Raw genomic sequence first — 22,717 nt, 5'->3', positions numbered from 1 at the left:
TCCAAACTAAAATACAATCTTCTATGCAAAACCTTTCCCAACTCCTTTTAATTCTAGTTCCTTTTCTCTCTTAATTATTTTCTATTTCTCCTGTGTGTGGCTTGCTTGTATGTATTTGTGTGCTTGTTGTCTCCCCATTCAAATTCAAGTTTCTTTGAGGTGAGGACTGTTTTTTGCCTTTTTTTGGCATCCTCAGAGCCTGGTGCTTAATAATATATGTATATGTTTGTACGTGTATATATGGTATACATATGTGTGTGTGTGTGTGTGTAAATGTATATATGGTATGATTCATTGTATATATGGTCTATTATACATTTATGTATATATAATATAATTGAGGCAACTAGGTGGTGCGATGGATAGTGTGCTGGACCTGGGATCAGGAAGACGCCCTTTCTGAGTTAAAATCTGGCCTGAGACATTTACTACACCTGGGCAAGTCACTCAACTTTGCCTCAGTTTCCTCATCTGTAAAATGACTTCTATAAAATGAGCCTGAGAAAGAAATGGCCAACCACCCCAGTATCTTTGCCAAGAAAACCCCAGATGAGATCAAGAAGAGTTGGAAACTGTTCTGACTGAAGATAACTAAACAACAACAGTGGTAGAATTACATTGGGTTACCCTCCTCCAAGGGTTGTGAGGCTGAAATGAGAGGATGGATGCCACATGCTTTTCAGACCTTAAAGACTGTATAAATGTTGGCCATTACTAGGATAACTAAGGAGAGAAACTTCTGGCATAGCATGACATGTGTCCTAGAGGAAGAGTGAATTTCAAAGAGTTCAGAGGAAAAAGAAGTAGGATCCTTTGGCTGATAATTCCATGAAGAAGGATGGCTTAAGAGGAATGGACGGTTTTCAGGAACGAAATTCTGATGACCCAAATACAATAATTCCAATGAGGAGGAAAAGAGGTTGAGGATGGTTTAAAGAGACCCTGGAACATAATCAATTCAGGTTTTAAAAAGACATGCGCACAACTGGAAATAAAGCAACTGAGGATGAGTTGAAATGTTCCATAGTTTTCATTCATATTCATATACATACACATACACACATACATATAAACACACGCTCATACACATAGCCATATATACTCAATTCGACAGGCATTTATTAAGTGCCTACCATTCATATGCATGTATATATGTACGCACGTGTATTTGGTGCACACACGTGTATGTACATGTATATATCCATATACATGTATCAGTCTTCTTGAATGGCCTATCTGCCACCACTCTGTGAACGTGCTTATGTGAGATCATAAAATAATAGGGTTTATACCTGGAAGGAATCTGAGCCAAGAATAGTAACAACAGTCTGCAAAGTGATTTAAATACATTATTTCATTTGTTCCTCATCAAAGTAGTGGCTATTATCCCTGCTTTCCCGATGAGGAACCAGAGGCTGAGAGGTTAAATCGTTTGCCCGAGGTCTCACAGCTAGTAAGTGTCTGAGATACGACTTAGACTCAGGTCTTCCAGTACTATACTTTCCACACCTGGTGACCTTAGATATTACCTACTCTAGGCCTTCATTTTATAGAAAAGAGAAACTGAGTCCCAGGGAGGGAAAGTGATTTGCTTAGGTAGTAACTGAGCCACAATTCACACACCAGCTCTCTCACTCTGAATCCATTTTGGTCTCAAACCGTCTTGGTTTGAATCGGCTTCTATGGGCCCTGTCATCAAAACTCTTCAGAGGAGGTCTTGGGGAGCTGCCTATGCGTGCAACTCTACAGTTTATCCTTACTGAGGCCTTCACTCTGCCCAGTGCTATACTAGGCACTGATTGGAAGTATATCTTGTTCCACTTTGAATTACCTTGCCTGCCCAGTCCAATTTCACTCCCGATGGTTGGAGGTCATAGCTGGAAGGGGCCTTGGAGCCTTTCAGGTCTCACCCCTTCATTTTATAGATGAGTAAACTGAGGCACAAAAAGGTTAAGTGATTTGCCCAGGGTGACTAGATGGTAAGTGTCTAGTGTAGGATTAGAACCAGGGTCTGTCTCTCTGACTTTAAATCCAGCATTCTATCCACTGTGGCTACTCTCTTCCCTGGGTGGCCTACAGAAGCCTCACTGCCTCCCAAGTAGCAAGAGGACAAAGAGATGAGTGAGATGAGCTCTGGAGCCCCCCACCCACCCAAATACACACCTAATCTCCTCTTCCCTTCTCTCTCCATCCCTTCCTATCCTGCAGCTCACCACAAGCATGTGATACAGGTCACAACAGTAGGCACAGGAAGCTCCCTCTTGGACCACTTTATGGTGGACTTTCTGGAGGATATTCAGGTGTTTTCTTATGACAAACATAACCAGCAGCTCATGGCCAAGGAGGCCTGGATTTCCCAGGCCCTGGGGATCAAGGTCATAGCAAAGACAAGGCAAAAGTTAATGGATCATGAGAATTTCCTCTGATTCCTGAAGAAGTTGATGCAAAATGAGACCAAGCATGATGGTAAGTCAGCCCCTCTTTCCTTGGCCCCCTCCTCCTTTCCCTCTGCTTCCATCAAGCCCAATGGCCCCCTTTCTAGGAGGCCATGCCATTGGGCTGAGTTTTCAGGATCTCAAGCCTCTCTAGGGAGAGGAGAACTTGGTTCTTATTGAACCACATCAGCTTCCCAGGGCATTGGCTCCTTCTCTTGAAATTGGTCAATCAATCAAGTCTGGAGCTCAGAGAAATGAAGTGATTTGACTCCATGTTCTCCTGACTCCAAGTCCAGCACTCAATTCTTGCCGATTCTCATGGCATGCTCCTATGACAGATTGACTGTCAGGCCTTTTAAGCTCACTAAAAGCTCTTATGGTAGTTTTCCTGCTCTCTCCCAAGATGGCAAAGCAGAAAAGTGTTGTAGAAAGAGTGTGAGGTTTTTAGTCAGAACATTTAGGTTTGAACTTCTACACCTTGACTTACCATGTGTCCTTGGGCTAGTCACTTGACTTCTCTTAACCCTTATCTCCATAAAGAAGGGTCCATTCTAGTTCTAAATCAATGGTTCTGTGCTTTAGGAACAGTATTTTCAATTTCCTATCAGTACTCATTGCAATTGGTGTTGAGATTTTGAGAGCAGGGAAAATAGTAAATCAACAAGCATTTATTAAGCACTTACTGTGTGCCAAGCACCAGGCTACATACTGGGAATACAAATATAAGCAGAAAGAAAGACAGTCCATCCCCCCACAGAAAAAAAGGCTTATATCCAGTGGGGGCAGAGGGCACGCATGTCCACATATATGCATCTCAAATATACTATTTTCCTTAGGAAAGCCTCTATTATCTATTCATCAGTTGTCCTAAAGGACTGTAGGCCAGAGATAACTGTGTGAGAACCAGGCTACCAATTAGTCTGGTCTTTACAGTCTCTGAGGATGGGGAATATTTAGATCCCAAAATCAGTATGTTGCTTGATTGAAAGACTAGTTGGGGGACACCTGTCCCCAATCCAGGCAGAACAGGACTGAGAGGAAAAAACAAGAGTCTAATATCTGAGATCTCTGTCAGGAACCCCAGGTAAGGCTTGGGAATCTACAATGAGATAGATCTTAGTGTCTTGGGAAAACTCAAGCTGTTGGACAGTGGAGAACCACTATATATCAAGGAGTCAAGAGACTACCAGTCTACAAAATGACCCTAGAACAAGGCTTCTTAGCCTGGGGCCTGGGAACTTGTGTATGTGTATACATATGTGTTTATGTGTGTTATGCATGTACATTTAGGCACAGTAGACTCTGGGCCTGGAGTCGGGAGGGCTCATCTTCCTAAATTCAAATCTGGCCTCAGACACCCACTAGCTTTGTGACCCTAGGCAAATCACAACTCTGTTTACTTCAGTTTCCTCATCTATGAAACGAGCTGCAGAAGGAAATGGCAAAGCACTCCACTATCTCTGCCAGGAAAATCCCAATGGGGTCACAAAGAGTTAAAAGATGACTGAACGACAACGACGCGTATGCAAGTATACAATAAAACTATATTAAAATACATTGAATTATAACCTTACATATTTAGGTTATGCTCTTTATTATTCTGCTGTAGGTTTTACCAGACTGTTGAATGTTAAGAACCCCTTCCTGGAGGATGTTTGGCCCCTAGAAAGAGGATGTATCCTCATTATTTGCTGCCCATAGGGAAACTAGCTGGGGTCTGGTGAAAAGAGGTCAGAATCCTAGGAAAGCCAAAGAACCAGGCCCCAAAGACCTTGTTTTTCAGTTGTAGCTAGACAATTAGCACTAGGGAGCAGGCCATATAAAGAGGAGCTAGGTCAAATGACAGGAAGAGTGAATTCAGTTGGGAATACATTTTTCAATGGAAAGGCTGCCTCTGGTGAATGGAGAACCCACCTAGATGGTGAAAAGGGGCTAAGGCCTGGTCACTGCTCTCAGCTATGTAACACAAGCCTCCTCCAAGTTTCTTGCTTCTCTTCCATCCCTGTAATCTTCATTAGGAATAAGGTTGCTTGAGTCATCTTCCAAAGCAGGCCTGGTGCTTGTAACCATGACATGGCCCATTTCTCTTTCTGGAGAATCCAAAGTGATTGTGAATTGGATGGAGTCTGGAATACCAGGAGCACTGGTCATGGGATTCCAGTTTTCTCTGTCTTGGAGTGAGTAGCTGCTCTTCTTTGTTCTTTTCTGCTGTAAGACTTGAAGCAGAGAGGTAGGGTCTGTGCACTAGGGTTGGGGGAAAGGAAGAACCCTGATGTGCTTCATTCTTGTGGGTCAGGATGTGGCCTGGCCTTTTCAGGTCACTGGGAGAAGCAAGCATCCTGTGAGAAATAGTCTCTGTCTCTGCTAACATGAACCAAATATCTGCTTGAAAATGTCAGACTGAGTACTTCTTTTCTATGGAATGTATATTGTGACCCACATCATGCTGTGAACACTCAAAAAGCCTTTTGAAAACTAGTGACCCCAATAGTCCTCTCTTTCACTTGCCTGGGACCATCTCAAACCAGCTGATTATTAAATTTTCAATGTGAGATTTACACCTTAGAAATCACTACGAATCAGGGTTTAGTTTAACCTTTTGTTGATTTCAGAGACTTATGAAAGTGAGGAAGAAAATGGTAATAATTTAGATGAAACTTCAAAGCGTGTCCTGCTAACATTTTGGTTTTGTTTGTTTTTTTAGTTAGTTGTTAAACATTAGCCAGCACACCCCTGCTTGGGACCCATGGGTCCTGATGCCCAGATGACTAATCAAGTTATTCTTGTTCTCTGTTCCAGCTGCACACTAAGGAATGGATCTGAGGACCCAAGATCTAGAGCTTAAAGGAGTTTTTGAGGTCATTTAGACCCTGGAACACTCTCTTTCCCTAACGTCCCAACTAAAATCTCATCTTCTGAGAGGATTCTGGGAAAATGGCAGAATAGGTCAGAAAATTCCAAGCTCTCTAGATTTCCCCCACAAATAAGACAAAATAGCACCTCAGGGTGAATGTAAAGCAGTAAAAATAAATAAGAGTGGGGCAGAACAGTGGTGCTCCTGGAACAACTGGAGAAGATCCCAAGAAAAATCCTTGGACAGAGGTTTGGTGTCTGTGAAGTGTAAACACCTCCAGGCTAGTTCCACTGAAACTGCAAGGAGCCCGGAGGCTAGCTTCTGCCCCAGCCACAGGAATTTTCACCTCCTGGACAGTGTGGGGAGTCCTCTGAGCAAGGGCAGAATGAGGGAACCTCTGCTGATAAGGGATACCAGGTCTAGGTGTGCTGCCAAGACAATGGCCCTGGGTGAGAAGGCACCAGCACATGCCCAGTGAGTGCAGAAGCAGTCGGGCAGGAACAATGCTGGCTATGGACACTTACAGGAGGCTGGAGGTCTTGGTTTTGGTTCCAGACCAGAGGGGAGAACTGAAGGAGAATCCCTCAAACCCCAGGACTAGAGGTGATTACAATAACAAGCTGCTATAAATTAAACAAAATGAGTAGGCAAAGAAGAAAGAAACCAACCATAGAAAGTTACTATGGGAATAGAGAAGAACAGGGTTCCTCTTCAGAGGAGGACATTGATTTTTTGGAGGGGGGAAGGCAGGGCAATTGGGGTTAAGTGACTTGCCCAAAGTCACACAGCTAGTAAGGGTGTCAAGTGTTTGAAACTGGATCTGAACTCAGGTCCTCCAACTCCAGGGCCAGTGCTCTACTCACTGTGCCACCTAGCTGCCCTGGAGGAGGATATTGAAGCCCCAAAAAAGCCTTTTTTACCCCAAAGAGTAATGTCAAATGGTCATCTGCCCAAAAGGAATTCATAGTAGAGCTTGAAAAAGACTTTAAAAATCAGATGAGAGAGATTGAGGAACTTTAAAAAAATAAGAACAATCCAAGAAAAACAAGAAGATTATGAAAAGAAAGTCAATTAAATCAAAAAAGAAATTCAGAATCTTAAGGAAGAAAATGACTTCTTGAAAATTAAAATTGGGCAAGGGGAAACCAGTGAAGTTATGAGACCAATAAAAAAACAAAATATAAAAAATGAAAAGATAGAAGAGAATATGAAAAATCTCACAAGAAAAACAACTGATTCGGAGAACAGATCAAGAAAAGAAAACATAAGAATAATCAGAATACCAGAAAGATACAATCGAAAAAAAGAATCTTGATACAATAATACAAGAAATAATTAAAGAAAAGTGTCTTGAAGTGTTAGAACAAGAAGGGAAAAGTAGAAATAGAAAAATCCACCAATGACCAACTGAAAGAGATCCTATGAAGAAAACCTACAGGAATATTATAGCTAGGTTCCGAAACCCTCCAGCTCAGGGACAAAGTATTATGAGCAACAAGAAAAAAAAACAATTTACTTATGGTGGAGCCATAATTAGAATCACACAGGACCTAGCAGTGGCTATACTAAAAGACCACAGATCTTGGAACACTATAAATTGAAGAAGAACTGGGGTTGTGGCTGAAAATATCATACCCAGGAAAATTAAGCATAATCCTGAATGGGAAAAAATGGATGCTCAATGAATTGCCAGACTTTCAGGATTTTGTTGCAAAATGAGCTGAACTTAATAGAAAATTTGACATTCAAGATCCAAGAAAAATATGAGGTAAGCATCAAAGACTAATTACAAAGCACTCAATGAGGACAGACTGTTTACTTTTTATATGAGGAAATGTAAATCAGAAGTCTAAGACTGTTATTAGTAATTGGGTAGTTCAAAAGAAAGATTGGGGTAGAGCTGAGTATGATGTGATGCTAAAAAGTAAACCATCTAGGAAAAAGTAAAGAGAGTGTATCTTATGCAAATGAGATGTGAAAGAAAGGACTAACACAGAGGAATTCGATGGGGGAGGAGGGCTGGTAGTTCTGGAACCCTACTCTCATTGGGAATTGGATATAGAGGGAATGATATGTATATATCTAGAAGGGCAAAAAAGTCTTCTAAATTCTGAAAGAAATAAAAGACTAAGGGGATAGGGAGGGGGGAAGGAAAAGGGAAAAAAATATTGTTTATTTTATTTAATATTTTCAGTTTTCAGCATTGATTTCCACAAGATTTTGAGTTACAAATTTTCTCCCCATTTCTACCCTCCCCCCTGCCCCAAGATGGCATATATTTTGACTGCCCATTTCCCCAGTGTGCCCTCCCTTCTATCACCCCACTCCCCCCCCCCATCCCCTTTCCCCTTGCTTTCTTGTAGGGCAAGATAGATTTCTATACCCCCTTGCCTGTATATCTTATTTAAGGGAGGGTTGTAGAGGGAACCCTGCTCACATCAGATCCAGGTTAAAGAGAAAACAATATATACATTTGGAAGGGAAAAAAAGTTTTCTAAATTTATAAATAAATAAGAGGGTGAGAGAAAAGGATGGGGGAAGTAATAGAAATGTATCTAGATTAACAGGAATGGGATAAATGGGGAAATACTTATATTTGGAAGGCTATAAAAGTCTTCTGAATTCAGATGGAAACAAGAGGGCAAGGGGAAAGGGTTAGGGGAGAAGATAAGGGAGGCATCCTTGGGGGAGGCAGCATATATTAAGTAATAGGAGGTCAAGATAGCAGGTAGAAGTAAAGCATAAAGGTTAGGAGGGATAGAAAATAAGAGATACACACAAACATAAAATAAAGATCAAGAGCAGAATTTATTAGGTAAAAAAGGTAAAAATAGATTTAATCAAAAGAGAAAAATAGGGAAACTGCACTGTATATATGTCAGCCATGTGAATCAATATATTTTAGGCTATTTAAAATAACTACACAGTATAAGCTTGGAATATTACTGTGATGTAACAAATGATGAATTTGTGAATTTAGAAAAATATGGAAAGACTTGGGTTTATAAAGGAAGATGTTAACCACCTTCAGAGAAACAGAGAACAAAAAAACATAGTACAGTCTTACATAGATGCATATGAATTTATGTGTACGTATATATGTGTGTGTGTGTACGTATATATTATATACATGTGTGTGTATCTGCATTTAATTGTAGCCTTCTTGCAGGGGGAGGAAGGGGAAAACAAGAACTAAGTAAAAAGTGCACAGCAGAGAAGAAAAGAAAACTTACAAAAAAGCAAAGATGGACAGGTCTAAACACAATGTGTAGTATTTATTATATAGGCTTTCTTGAAATGGAAATTTATTGTTTTATATTTTGAATCCTCTTTTATGTTCTGCTGTGCACATGCTAACACTTTTTAAATTTTCTTGTTTAGTATTTAAGTTTAAAATATTTATTTTTTGTTTCTTATTTTATAGTTTTCTTACTATTTAAGTTTAATTTTTTTTAAATAAAATAAATTAAATGCCATCTTCTGCAAGCCCTCTTAATTCCAATGCTTTTTCTTTTTAGTTATATCCTACTTATCCTTTATATAGCTTCTTTGTATATACTTGTTTGCATCTTGTCTCTCCCATTTGACTGTAAGCTCCTTGAGGGCAAGAGCAGTCTTTTGCCTCTTTGTGTATCCCCAGCTCTTAGCACAGTGCCTCACACATAGTAGGTACTTAATAAATGTTTATTGAATTGAATTGAACCCCTCCTTTTACAAATAAGAAAACTGAGGCACAGAGAGGTAAAATTACTTTCCCAAGTCCACACAAGCAGTAAGCACAAGAAATGGGATTTGAACCTAGACCCTCTGACACCAGAACAGGTGCTCTTTTCATCTGACAACCTAAATGGATGATGCTTCTGCTTGACTTTCTCCTTACTAAATCTATAAGTATGGACACGTGCAGAACGCAATCTTGTCTCATCTATACGTTACAAGATAGATGATGGATGGATGGATGATAAAAGGATACATAGATGGACAAAGTGAGAAAGAGAGATGGATGGGTGGATAGATAGATCACATAGGAAGGAAGGTAGATAGATGATAGATAAATAGATGGATAAATATATGGATGGGTGGATAGGTAGATAGATGATAGATCCACGGATCCATGCATATATCCATGGATATAAAGGGATGGATAGATGGATGGATAGCTTGATGGATGGATAGAGAGATGATAAATAAGTGAAAGACTGACAGATAAATAGATGATATGTAGATGGATGGATAGATAGAGACTGGTTGTTGTCCTTTGTTCTTAAAAAGGATCAAAATAACATCACTATGTTGAAGTTAAGTTACCGTGTGTCCAAATGCAGTTTATCAGACCAATCTTCCTAAGACAATTCCAATGAAAGTGATTCAGTTTCCTGGCATGTCGCTGGTAGACTGTCTAGATTTCACAAGCATACAACAATGATGTCTGCACGACAGCTCTGTAGACCGTCAGTTTGGTAAGCAGTCTAATACCTCTCCTTTCCCAAACACTGAGCTAGTTCTGACAATGTGTGTGTCAACCTCATCATCTATGTGGACATCCCTGGGAAGTATAGGGCCAAGGTAAATGAACTCATACATAGCTTTCAATATTTCTCCATTTGCTGTAACCTATGATTCTATGTGTAGATGGTGTGGTGCTGGCAGGTAGAGAATCTGTGTTTTCTTGGTGTTAATGGTTTAGCCAACAACACAGTCTTAGATGGACCACAACACAGTCTTAGATCTTGAGATAGTCCCCATGGTTAGCATTTCTTGGGACAGTACAGATATTCTTGGATCCCATAGGAACAGTCATTATCTCAAATCTTAAGGGTCGTGACCACCCTTCCAGGTATAGAACCAAAGCTCTATGACAGGAACAGAAATACAGTACCTGTCAGAGACAGGGATTGAACATGTGATAGATAGCCCTGGGAAATACAGGGAGCTAAATCCCTCAGTGTACAATTGGTGCTGGTCCAAGCATTCACTTTGCCAGAGGGTTATATCATCCTGAGTGCAAAGGATTATTGTTATGCAAAGCTCAGGGCATAGCCTGCTTGTTAGACCTTAGCTCTGGAAAACAGAGTATCTCCAAAATATTTTGATGAGAGAGAGAGAGAGAGAGAGAGAAGGTAAACATAGCTAGATGGATGAATGGATATATAGTTTGATAGATAAATATATAGAGATAGATATATGGACTCATATTTGTGTTACATATTTATATACCTACATGCTTATAAGATGTGTATGTGTATACATATATATATATATGTAGTGTGTGTATATATTTATATGATGTATTTTGTGTTTCTCTGTGTATGTACGTATGCAAACCATGCTGGCTGAAGGAGCTGTATCTTGGGCTTCAGTCAGATGCTTCACAGAAATCTCTGATTCTTAGCTGCCTTTCTATGGTTACATTCTATGGCATCACTCCATGCTAACAATGCTGTCACCACATGAAGGAAACCAGGGCAGCTGAGCTGGAGGGGTGGTAAGCAGCAGCTGTACACAATAACTCTGGAGGATGGGCTAAATTCTCTCTCTGAGTCAAAAATAGGGTGAGTTGGAAGCACTGGGTTGGTGTTTATGATTGACCCGTCATGCAATGACTTGAAGAACTGGTTTCCTTGAAGGAGCACAACAAAGATAGATGAAGAGCTTCATGAACTCAAGCCACCTGACCCATATGGATACTATCTTCTAGTACAGAAAGAAATGACAGACTCTATTGGGAAACATTTACAGTGATCTTCAAACATCAGCTTCTGTAGAACTGAAGACATTGAAGTGTTGCCCTAGTTTCCAAAAGAGGGAGAAGAATAGAATTTTCATATGATAGGCCAGTGAGCTTGACTTCCATTCAACCAAGGGACTGGAGGGGCAACCCACATCCCCCTAAGATTAGTGTGAGTGTGTCGGGGGGGATATATACATATACATACATACACACGTACATATATGCATATGGAGAGAGAAAAAATATGTATACATAGACATATGCATCTAGAAGGCTGCCTCGTATGTATTAGGTGCTCATTAAATGTTTGTTCATTAAACAAATAGGGAAAGCCTGTTCATTTCAAAGTACTGCTCGTCTGTCCATGCTGGTCAGGATAGAATGGCAGTTTAGGCTTTATCCCCTTATTGGGGTCAACAAAGGTCATCAGCAAATATATCACACATATTGCTTCCAAATGCCCAGAATACACAAAGACAAAAACGAGAGTCCTTCATTTCAAAGACCTTGTCTACTATCTGGAGAAACAACATGAACACATTCAGAATCACAGTTTTGAAAATGGAAAGGATCTCAGTGACCCTCAGGTCCAACCCTATCATTTTACAGATGAGCAAAATGAGGTCCAGGAAATTTGAATAACTTGCCCAGATCATACAGCTGTGGGATTTGGACTCAGGTCCTCTGGCTTGGGAGTGGCTAGATGGCACAGTGGATAGAGCACTGAGCCTAGAGTCAGGAAGACCCAAGTTCAAACCTGATTTCAGATACTTACTAGGTATGTGACCCTGGGCAAGTCACTTAACCCTGCTTGCCTCAGTTTCCTCATCTGTAAAATGAGCTGTAAAAGGAAACGGCCAACCCCTCTAGTATGTTTGCCAAGAAAATCACAGATGACTCCAAAAAGAAACAGACACAACTGAACAGCAAAAAACCTCTGACTTGAGCTAGGTGGCCTGGTGAATAGAGGACTGGATCAACAGTCAGGAAGAGTTGAGCTGAAACTTGGTTTCACACAATTACAAGCTATGTGACCCTGAGTAAGTCACTTACCCTTTGCTTGTCTCAGTTTCCCCAACTGTAAAATGGGGATAATGACAACTTCTATCTCCCAGGGTCGTTGTGAGGATCAAATGAGATAATATTTGTAAAGTACTTAGTGCACTGCCTGGCACATAGTAGGCTCTTTATAAACATCACTTATCATTATTATATCATGCTGGCTTTTTCTAAAACATATACAAGGGGGTGGTTTTTTTGGGGGGTAGGATATGGGGGAGAGGGAAGAGACCAAGAAAGGCCTAATGTAGAAGGCGGCACTTGAATCAAACACCATGGGCAGCTCTAAGAGGTGGGCCACCAAATCTAGCACTTTGGGATGGGTACCTGAAACACAGAAACCCTATATCACCTAAAAGGTGAAGAGGAAGGGGGTAATAACTGGTAAGGCTTTCTCCATGGATGTTAAAGGACTAACTCCTCCTCCTCCTTGAAGTTCCTCAATCCCCACTGAACTTTTCTCTGTGGTCAGGTTCTCGACACCTCCTCGACATAGGACTTTGTTCACTGCTGATGATGACAGAGGTCACTGGTTGACTCAAACATTGTGACCAGCTCTGGGGCCATCTCTCCACTGGTGAAGGTGACCAGGATTCCAGGGACTACAAAGGCAAAGAAGTTGGAAGTGGAAATGACCTCAAATGCCAGGAGAATGGTTTCTCACATCAAGGCCCTTGAGGAAAAAAACTGAAGGAACAAAGTCCTTTCTTTGTAATCATGGGGACTTTTCTATGTATCCTAGTGGGGGAGGCTATAGGAATAGAAGAAAACCTTAGTCTGATTTACTTCCTCCCGCTGCCACCAACCATCTCTCCCTTTTTCCCCACTTTGAGTGAAGCATCCATAACTCCTCCCAAAGTCGTACTGGGTTTGTGACTTGAGGTGAGAACATTTCCACCCAGAGAAGTATGGCCACTAAAACCTGATGTATCTCATTAATTCTCCCTGAGTATTATGACCACACATTAATCCATACTTCTTGAGTACCCACTGTGCACCCAGACCAGAACTAACTATTGTGAGGAATACAAGAGGAAGAGAAGACCTGGTCTGCCTTCATCCTCGAGGAGCTATAAGGAAAGAAGCGATTCACACTTTTGAATGGTTAAAATAATTCCATACTGAACTGTGATCCTACCTATAAAAGTTCAAAGAATTAAGCCAGGACAACTTTTCAGCACACAAAGGTTCTACTTACTCTGATCTACAATGCAAAAGTCCTGTGACCTCTGTCTGACAAAGGCTTGCCGCAGACAATACATAACTAGCCTTGCCAGAGTCATTCTCTCTCTTCTAGGCCAATCGATGTCCTCTGAAGAACTCAGGCAACATGGAGCATGTACTGGCTCAGGAGGCTTTCCTAGGGACTTCCAAAAAATAAAGGATCACAAGTATAGACCCACAGGGGAAACTATCAAGGACTATCCAGAGACACCAGACCATCCACAGATGCACTGCTCTGCTGTAAATAGGACTCCCCAGGCTCACTCCTCCTTTTATAGAGTCACAGACTTTCAGATTTAGAAAGGGTCTTGATTACCACCTGGTCCAAGCTAGACTTGAAGAAGAATCCTAAATATAACACACTGATGAAAGGTCATCACACCCCACTCCTAGCTGCTCAAAAATGAGTGGGTAGAACTTGTGTGAATGATGGGACATAGTGTGGACAGTCTTAAGGCAGGGAAGTCAATGAGAAGGCTACTGCAGTGAACTAGATGAGAAGTGATAAGGGACTCTTTAAGGATTGTGGGTGTATGGAGGAGAGAAGAGGATTCATAGGAGACATGGAGAAGGTAGAAATGGCCAGTATTGACAACAGATTGGAGATGTGTGGTCAGTGCCAGGGAGGAGGCTGCCAGCTTGGGGGACTGGGAGGATGGATATGCCTTCAGCAGTAATAATGAGGGTGGGAATAGAGAAGGTTTGGGAGAAAGATAATTAGTTCTGGACTTTGGAGAGTTGGTAGGTCACGTTTTTGACTGCATGCCCATAAGCCATCTGTAAAGACCCAACAGATTTTATACTGTATATGTTCACTCAATCAACAAGGATTTAATAAGCACATACTATGTGACAAGTGAGGTGCTATATGTTGACGATGCCCAGACTCAGAGTTAGGGATGAACCAGGGTGGCACACCCCACAGTCACAATGAAGTCACCCAGATAGTGAGTCTACAAGCACTGGGAGGCACCAGCTAAGATTCAGTGCCCTAATCCTGGAAAAGAACCCAGTGAGTGCAGGCCACATGGAGAGGAGATATAACTAATCAGCGTTGAAAGGCAGTGTGGAGCAGCAACAAGAATGTCCACAAAGGCAGGATGACCTCTCAGTTCTTCCTTAGACTTTTACTTTTTAAAGTTATTTAATCTCTCCCAGACTCAGTTTCCCTATCTGAAAAATGAAGACAATAATAGTACCTACCTCCCAGGATTGTTGGGAGGATCAAATGGGATAATGATATATGAAGTCTTTGCCAATCTTAACGGATAATATTCACTGTTATCATAGTTAATAACATACTTTCAGACTTGTAGCTCCATTAAAACCTACTCCACAAAGTCGGCGATGACCTGAGGGCATGTCAGGAAAGGGGGACTAGGATCTCTCCCCTATTTCTCCCCTCCAGAATAGTCTCCATAGTGATCTTTTCAGACTTAAAAGTTTCCAGCTTCAATGAACATTTAGGAAAGACAACTTGGTGCCTGGTGTTGAATCAGCCCATCTCTGGGCCTCCCAAACAATACTGATGGTGACTGTGCTCTGAGGTTCCCTGCCCTCACTACACTCTGTTTCACTTCCTCTCTCATATCTGCCAGGCAGGGCAAGTTTTGGCCTGGTGCCAGACCTCTTAAGTGACGATGAGAGGAGGGCAGGGCCTCAGCAGAGTCAAACCCAGCCTGGGTGGGGATAGAGGGAGGAAGCCGTGATACATATAGGAGTCCTCATTTCCATTTAGACAGTGCCTGGGACACAGGACATAAGACCTAAAGCATCCCCCTTGCAGGTGGGGTTGACAAGGAAGGCAGGCAGCCACCTTCTGAAGATCATGGAGTGTCAGAGGAGGTGGAGATGGTTTTCTTCAGGCTGGATTCTCATTCTGGGGGTATTTGCTTTGAAAGAGACCCAGGCAGGTAAGTCTAGGGGGAAAGAGGTTAGGGAGAGAGGGGAAAGACCACGGAGACTTGAGTCTGATGGGAAACTCAGTCACTGTACTCAAGGGGCTTCAGGTAAGCCAGACAGTCAGTCAACAAGTATGTATCGAACAATTTGTATACTCCAGCTAACATTGTGATTGCTAGGGATACCTGCCTTCAAGAAGCTCATACTCAAATGGGGGAGACAACATATAAACAAAAAGATGCCAACAATATACATACACAGAGTGGGTCAAAGGTGACTTTGGAGAGGAAACCTCTGGCCATTGTGGGCACCAGCAAAGGCATTTTGTCTGAGACTTGAAGGAATCCAGGGAAGGCAGGAGGTAGAGATATGGATGGGGAATATTCTGGGCACAGGGAACAGTCAGGACAAAGGTAAGAGGAGGGAGTATAACGTTTCATGTGTGGGGAACAGCAAGCCAGCTGCTGCAGAGGAGCTGAGTGAGTGGAGGGGAGTAAAGTGAAAGACCCTCAAGTAGAATGGCTGGAAGTATTCATGCTCTGAAAGGATTTAAAGGCCAAGCAAAGAACTTTATCCTGGAAGTAAGAGAAGGACATCGGAGTTTATTGACTAGAAGAGTGAGGTAGTGAGAGCTATGCTGTAGAAGAATCAGGTTGGCATCTGAGGGGAAGATGGATGGAAGAGGGAAGACCAGTGAGGAGGCTATTACGGGTGAGAGGTAAGAGGGCCCAAACTAGGATCAGGCCTGGGTAAGGGAAGAGGATAGGAAGTACAGGAGAACAATGAGGGAACTAAAATGTCATATAGTCCAACATTGTCATCTTACAAATTTGGAAACAGGCCCAGAGATGTTATGTGACTTTCCAAAAGTCACACAAGTAGTATTAGAAATGGGATTCAAACCTAGTTTTTCTGATTCCAAAGTCAATGCTTGTTCCACCATTTCACATGAATTCCCTACTTTGTGCTAGTTATTATACTAAGCACCCCCTTTTCCCAAGGGACTAGCATGTGACTGGACATAAATAATCATTATGTGTTTAAGTAAATACAAATTAATTTCTAATTGGGGCAGGACACTAGCAGCTGCAGGAATTAGGGGGAACCTTGTAGGAGGTGCACCTGGAGCTGTAGTTTAAAGAAAGCTGGGGAATCTCAAAGCTGGAGGTGATGAGAGATCATATTCTAGGCTGGGCAGACAGTCTATGTTGGGTGTGAAGAATGACAAGTGGACAAGTTTGGCAGAAATGTTGAATACATGAAGGAGAGGACAAGCAGATAAGACAAGCTCCAAAGGAAAGCTGGACCAGGCTATGAGTAGTGTTCAATGCCATTAACTGGAAAAGACTGTACTATATTCCAGAGACAATAAGGGGTCACTAAAGCTGTTTAAAGAAAGGGAGTGATGAGCTTTAGCAATAGAAAATGGGAAGACTGGAGAGGGCAGATTGGAGAGGGGAGAGAACTGAAGAAGGGAAACCAATTAGGAGGACATTGCAAAAGTCCAGGTGAGAGGGGATGAGAGTTAGAACTAGGGTGGGGGATGTGTAAATGGAGAGAAAGAAATGGATTTGAGAGAAGTTGTAGAAGTAAAATCGGCAGGACTTGGCCATTGGTCAGATATTGGGGAAAGAAGGGGAGAGAAGACTGAAGGATGAATCTGAGATTACAAACTTGGGTGATGAGGATTAGTGGTGTTCTTGGCAGAAATAGAAAGTTAGGAAGAGGAATAGGTTTGGGGGAAAGATAATGAGTTCTGGTTTTGACATGTTGAGGACATCTAAGTGGAGATGTCTGAAAAAAAAGTTTTTTTCAAATAAGCATTTACCAAGCCCCTACTACGTGCCAGGCAGTGTGGTAAGTGCTTTACAAATGTTTCATTTGATCATCACAAGAACCCTGAGAGGTAGGTGTCATTATTATGCCAATTTTATGGACAAGGAAACAGAAACTCAAAGAGCTTAAGTGACTTCCCCAGGGTCACAGAGCATAAGTGGCTGAATCTGGATTTGTACTCAGCTCTTCCTGACTACAAGCAGAGCACCCTACCCATTGCCTCCTGTAGCTGGTGATGCTTAGAGTGCAAGAGAGAAAGAGAGGGACAGAGACAGAGACTGAGACTGAGACTGAGGCAGAGACTGACTATGATTTGGTTATTTAGATTTGGGAGTCATTTGTATAGTTACCCTTACTAATGGGAAGGGAGGGGGTGCAGCAGAGGAAGGATAAAGGAATGGATGAGAGAAAACACTGCTCCTCTGGTAAACCCAAATCTGAAACACCATGTTCTCTTCTTCCCTTCCTTCCTGTAATTCAGCACACCACAGGCATGTAGGTCAGTTCACTGCAGTGGGCACAATCCATTCTCTGTTGGAGATAAATGGAATTAGCTTCATGGATGATGTTGAGGTGGGATCCTACAACAACGCACAACGGAAACTTAACATCAAGATACCCTGGATCTTCGAAGCACTGGGATATGATTACATTACCCAGAGGCGTCATTTATTGGTGGACCATGAGCAACATTTCCGCTGGGTCATTCAATACTTAGCAAAGAATGACACCAACCTTGACAGTAGTAAGTCAGATGCCCCATCCCTCTTTTCATAATACCTTATCTATTTCTCTTCTAAGTTAAATAGATCCTTCCCTAGTAGATCATAGCACTGAAATGGGTGTCCATGGTCCCACTCCACTGTTATTTTTTAACCTGAAGAAAGGGCTTTAAAGAATCCATCCCTGAGTCTTAGGCTTCATCTATTTGTTTCAACATCCTGTGTCACCATATCTTTCTATATGTAATCCTTCTAAGACCCTTATGTGTTCAGCCCCAGAACTTTCACCACTGTCCAAACTTAATCAAAAAACCTGAACTCAAAGGATGGGGGCTCTATGTCCTTGTTTAGACCCCCTGGTTAGGGATGGGCTGCACTTGATCCTAGTTACTGATCTCCCTCTCTTTACTAGTCCCAGAGGAGCCCACCCCAATGTCCTTCCACAGGAAACCACACAGGGCAACTCTTGGCAGACTGTGAAATAGACAATGACATAAAGATAAAGAGCCACATCCATTTAATTTGGGATGGAGAGGAATATTACAGGATAGATGAAGAAGATGGGCAGTGGGAGAATTTAAAGCCTGAAGCCAAGAAATACCAGCATATTCTGGAAAGTCCCTTCTGGACTGATCTAAGGAAACGCTACATGAATGAATATTGTGTTGATCTGATGAGGAAAATCGTTGGGTACAAAAACTTAAAAGATAATGGTGAGTGTTTGCTTCTTCCCATCTCCTCCCAGGAGGTCCAGGTCAGCTCCATCATCCTGTGAAGTAACTGGAGCCCTAGAGAAACAGGGAGGATCCCTGGCTTCTGAACATAGCTCCAACTTACAATGGAATATCAGGGAAATGGAAGCAAGGTTGAGGTGTTTTTTTCTTTTTTCCTTCTTTCTTTTTTCTTCCTTTATTTTCTCATTTCTTCCTTTTTCGTTTTCACTTTCCATTCTTCCTTCTTTCTTTCCTACTTGTCTTCCTTTCCTTGCTTCTCTTTTCATCCTTTCTTTTTTCTTTTTCTATCTTTTCTTCTTTCTTTCTCTTCTCTCTTCTTCCCTTTCCTCTTTTCTTTCTTTCTCTTTACTTTTTTTCTTTCTTTCCTTCTTGCTTTCATTTCTTTTGTTTAAGTTAACCTCCTCCTGCTTGCCTCATCAAGGCATGATAGTGACCCTAAGGAGCTCAAGGGCTATGATATCTGAATACGTATTCTGCTGTGTCCTACCAAGGAGGAAAAACTTTATGCATGGGCCCAAGAATGATGGATTTTCTATCTGCTCTCTAGTGAGCTTTCTAGCCATATTTAGAACATCATCACCAGGAATTTGGTCACCAGGTAATCTTTAATCTTTATTTTGTTGGGGTTTGGGAGGACAGTGAAAGAAACACATGAAAGGTAGTGTAATAAGCATAGTGGGTCTGCAGTCATCATTAGTATAAGGACCTCCACTGATAAAGTCATGGACCTACGGAATATTGACCTGTGGAAGAAGATTCTGTTCTGAATCCATCATAGCAGGCCAAACTATTGGAAGATGGTTTAGAAAGCTGTTCCTGATGTAGTCATCAACACCATCCAATTCTGATTCTGTAAACTAGTGTTTACCCAGCACTCTTTTAGGTGTCCAAGGTGATACAAAGAGGCATAAGCAATCACATCACTGTCAAGGACCTGATGGACACATTGGATCCAACAGGATAAAAGATTCCGCATTAAAGAACCTGGAAACATCAATGAAGGTAGAGACAAGTAAAGCACCAAACATTCACTGAGATAGTGACATGAGGCCTTCTTTCTTAACCTCTGCTCCCAGTGCCCCCAGAGGTGATTGCATCTCGCCGTGTCAACCCAGAAGGCAGCACCATTCTCTCCTGCACAGCCACAGGCTTCTACCCTCATTCCATCCTACTGCATTGGGAGAAGAATGGGACGCTGGGTGTATGGGGAAGGGAGACTTCCAGTGGCATCCTGCCCAATATGGATAACACCTTCTACCTTCAAGTTACCTTAGAGCTCCCACCAGAGGACTCAGGGATGGGTTATACCTGTGTGGTGGAACACATTGAGCTGATGGCCCCTGCTGTGTATCCAGGTCAGTGCTTCATCCAGGCATTCTCATCACATCACTAAGAGACCAGGTCCCAGAATGTCGTTTTATTCCCTTCTCCCTTCTTTCATTGAATGCACACACGCTTACATTCTACCCCTGCTCCCTGCAGTCCCTGAAAAGCCCACAAGGGAGAAGCCTTCGACCTTGGCTCTGGGCATTGTATTGGCTGTCATCCTACTGGTGAGCTGCGCTGGGGCCTTCATAGCATGGAGGAAGAGGAAGTCAGGTATGGTTGTAATGAGAGAGAGGTGAGAGAAAAGTATTGGAAGGAAAGATCCCTGGGAGACAGGAGATATTGCTATTATAGCAACCTCAATAACTGGTTGGAGGAACATCTTGTAAAAAGAGAATCCTAGAGTCTTAGGGTCAAAGTGGGACACAGAGGATATGCAGTCTAAACCATACCTGGTCAAAACACTCTTCAATAACATCCTGGGTGAGTCAACCTCTCCAAGCCTCAGTTTGCTGATCTGTAAAAGGGGGATAATAATAGCACGTACTTCACAGTAATATGATGCATATAAAGTGTCAGTCAAACCTTAAAGTGCTGTATAAACATCAGTAATTATTATTAATTTTGGTTATTATTATTATTGATCATCAATTAATTATTAATACATTTGGAGACTACTTTGGCCTTTTTTTCTGTCACACCAAGGCCAAGTCATATTGTTGACTTTTATTAAGCTTTCAGTCCACTAAAATCCCTACATTTTTTTCACAGAAAACATTGTATTTATATGTATTTATGTATGTACATATGTATGTATGCATGTATATATATGTCTTATACTTACTGCCATTTTTATCTCAACTATGGGACTTAGTTATTTATATTCCAATCCTATGCAATCCAATCTAATAAACATTTGTCAAGGGCCAATTAGTGTATTGCTAGACTCTTCTAACACAAAGACAAAAGAAAAAACAGTCCCTGCTCTCATGGAGCTTTCCTTCTATTGGAGTGACACAACATGCAAAACTCCTATGAAATTTCATCTTATTATATTCTGCCTGTTGTTCTGCCCTTTAAAGATCTTTTTGGATCTGATTAGGCCACTGGTTTTATTTATAGTCATCCAACGACATTAGCGATCCCTCCTAGCTTTGAGTCATCTCCAAATTTGATGAACAGGCCATCTATGGCTTCATTCAAGTCATCACAAACCATGGTGGCTCTACATGATCAAACTGCCCTTGCTAGATGCTCGCCAATCAGTCACTAATCCTTTCAACTCATTACTACAAATATTTATTAAGTATTTGTTTTTATCAGTTATCAATAAGGCAAGAATTTCTCATCTGCTATGATTTTAATGGAAAGATCTCCAATAGTTATCCTGATAAAGTCCCCCATCAGTAGCATATCATGGCAGTTTGCCAAGTTTATATTCATGTTCTAGTGAATAGAGGCCCTGTCTTGAAGTTAAGAAATGGATTTAAGCCTCACCTGTGACACATACTGGCTGTATGATCCTGAACAAGTCATTCTCAGAGCCCCAGGCAACTCTCTAAGACTTAATTTTAAAGGGTTAAATCTTCACTGATGGAGGGAATTCTTCATTGGAATTTTCCTATACCCATGACAGCATGAGTCTAGACCCAAAAAAAAAGGCAGAGGGAGAAGGACTGTATACCTTAGTAATGTTTAATAGAGTTATATTGATAATTGAAGTCCCAACTCAGTGGCTTATAGTATGAAGAGTCCATTTCCTTCCCTTTTAAAAAAATGGGTCATTTGTCCATTTCCAGAACTGCAGGCCTTCTCTCACTCACCATAATTTTCCGCAGATGGCTTGGCAATAATCAAGGTTTGTATGGGGTTTTGGTTTTTTTGGTAACATGAGATGTTCTTAATCCAAGTCTGGTGACTTAAGTTTATTGGGGATACTCAGAAACTCTCTAATTACTGTCTTACGTGCGCTTCCACTCTTTGTTAGCCATTTCTGTGCCTTATCCCCATGTTCTAATAATATTTTTCTTAGTAGACACAACAGAAACATTTTCATATCATTTAAGGTTATAATTATGTTTTTTAAAGATGACTATTAGTTCCAGCCCAATAAAATACGCGGTGCAAATTTGAATAATGTGACACTTCACTGGATTTCTTATTCACACTTATTAGGTCCTAGCTGTAGTTTTGCCTTTCTCATCATAATTCTGTTCACGCTGCCAAGTGCTTCTCTTCCTTCTTTGAGCTTTCTCTTGTGTCAAATGTAGTTTTAAAAAGTAGAAAACTCTTTATGATTGTGCTGAGCATTCATCATCAGTTTCAACTCAGCGACACTAAAATCATCCTTGTTTGACATTGACCTTCTTTTGTATTCATTTTTAGTTACCAGATTCTTCCGTCTTTTATCAATGTCTTTGGAAAAGCTAAGTGGGGAGATGAGTACCTTCTGCAGCCATGTGCATCCTTTAAACAGCTTCTCTCCTATTCTTCTTCATCAAAATTTTGTTTGTCTTAGAGTGCTTCCCATCTCCCTTGATCGAATTTTCCTAGTAGAATTGAAGGCCATGGGATGCTACCTCTTATTACTCTGAAACCTTTGACATTTACTCTCTCGAAATCTATAATGCAATCAGAAATGGTCTCACTTTCATTTCTTTATCTATTGTGAATACTGGAAAGGTGTTGTCACTGCCTCCCAAGATGCTCATTAATTTTATTTCAACAATCTATTTCTTTGTATTTGTTGGTCAGAATCAGGGATGTAGAAGAGGTTTCCTTGACCTTTGAAAGAAGTTATCCATGGAGGAGTGGTAAGAGGTATCAGTGGAAAAGTAGCTGACCTCAAAGAGATCCCAGCTCCTTCAAAGTATTGAAGCATATCATCACTATTC

At 41.4% G+C, this 22,717-nt stretch overlaps 1 protein-coding gene across 1 annotated transcript; it reads left to right on the top strand.

The window, feature by feature from the left end:
• Nucleotides 1-15,131: 15,131 nt before the first annotated feature.
• Nucleotides 15,132-20,122, top strand: LOC118843972 (major histocompatibility complex class I-related gene protein-like). The gene is made up of 5 exons (XM_036751773.1): nucleotides 15,132-15,216; nucleotides 17,523-17,786; nucleotides 18,210-18,476; nucleotides 19,574-19,852; nucleotides 19,980-20,122. The coding sequence occupies exons 1-5, from the start codon at nucleotides 15,132-15,134 to the stop codon at nucleotides 20,120-20,122; spliced, it is 1,038 nt and encodes a 345-aa protein (XP_036607668.1).
• Nucleotides 20,123-22,717: the final 2,595 nt, after the last annotated feature.

This window comes from Trichosurus vulpecula, chromosome 3, assembly GCF_011100635.1.
Source record: "Trichosurus vulpecula isolate mTriVul1 chromosome 3, mTriVul1.pri, whole genome shotgun sequence".
NCBI lineage: Eukaryota > Metazoa > Chordata > Mammalia > Diprotodontia > Phalangeridae > Trichosurus > Trichosurus vulpecula.
Note: the sequence above shows the minus strand (reverse complement) of the source record. Positions and strands in the feature narration are given on the sequence as shown.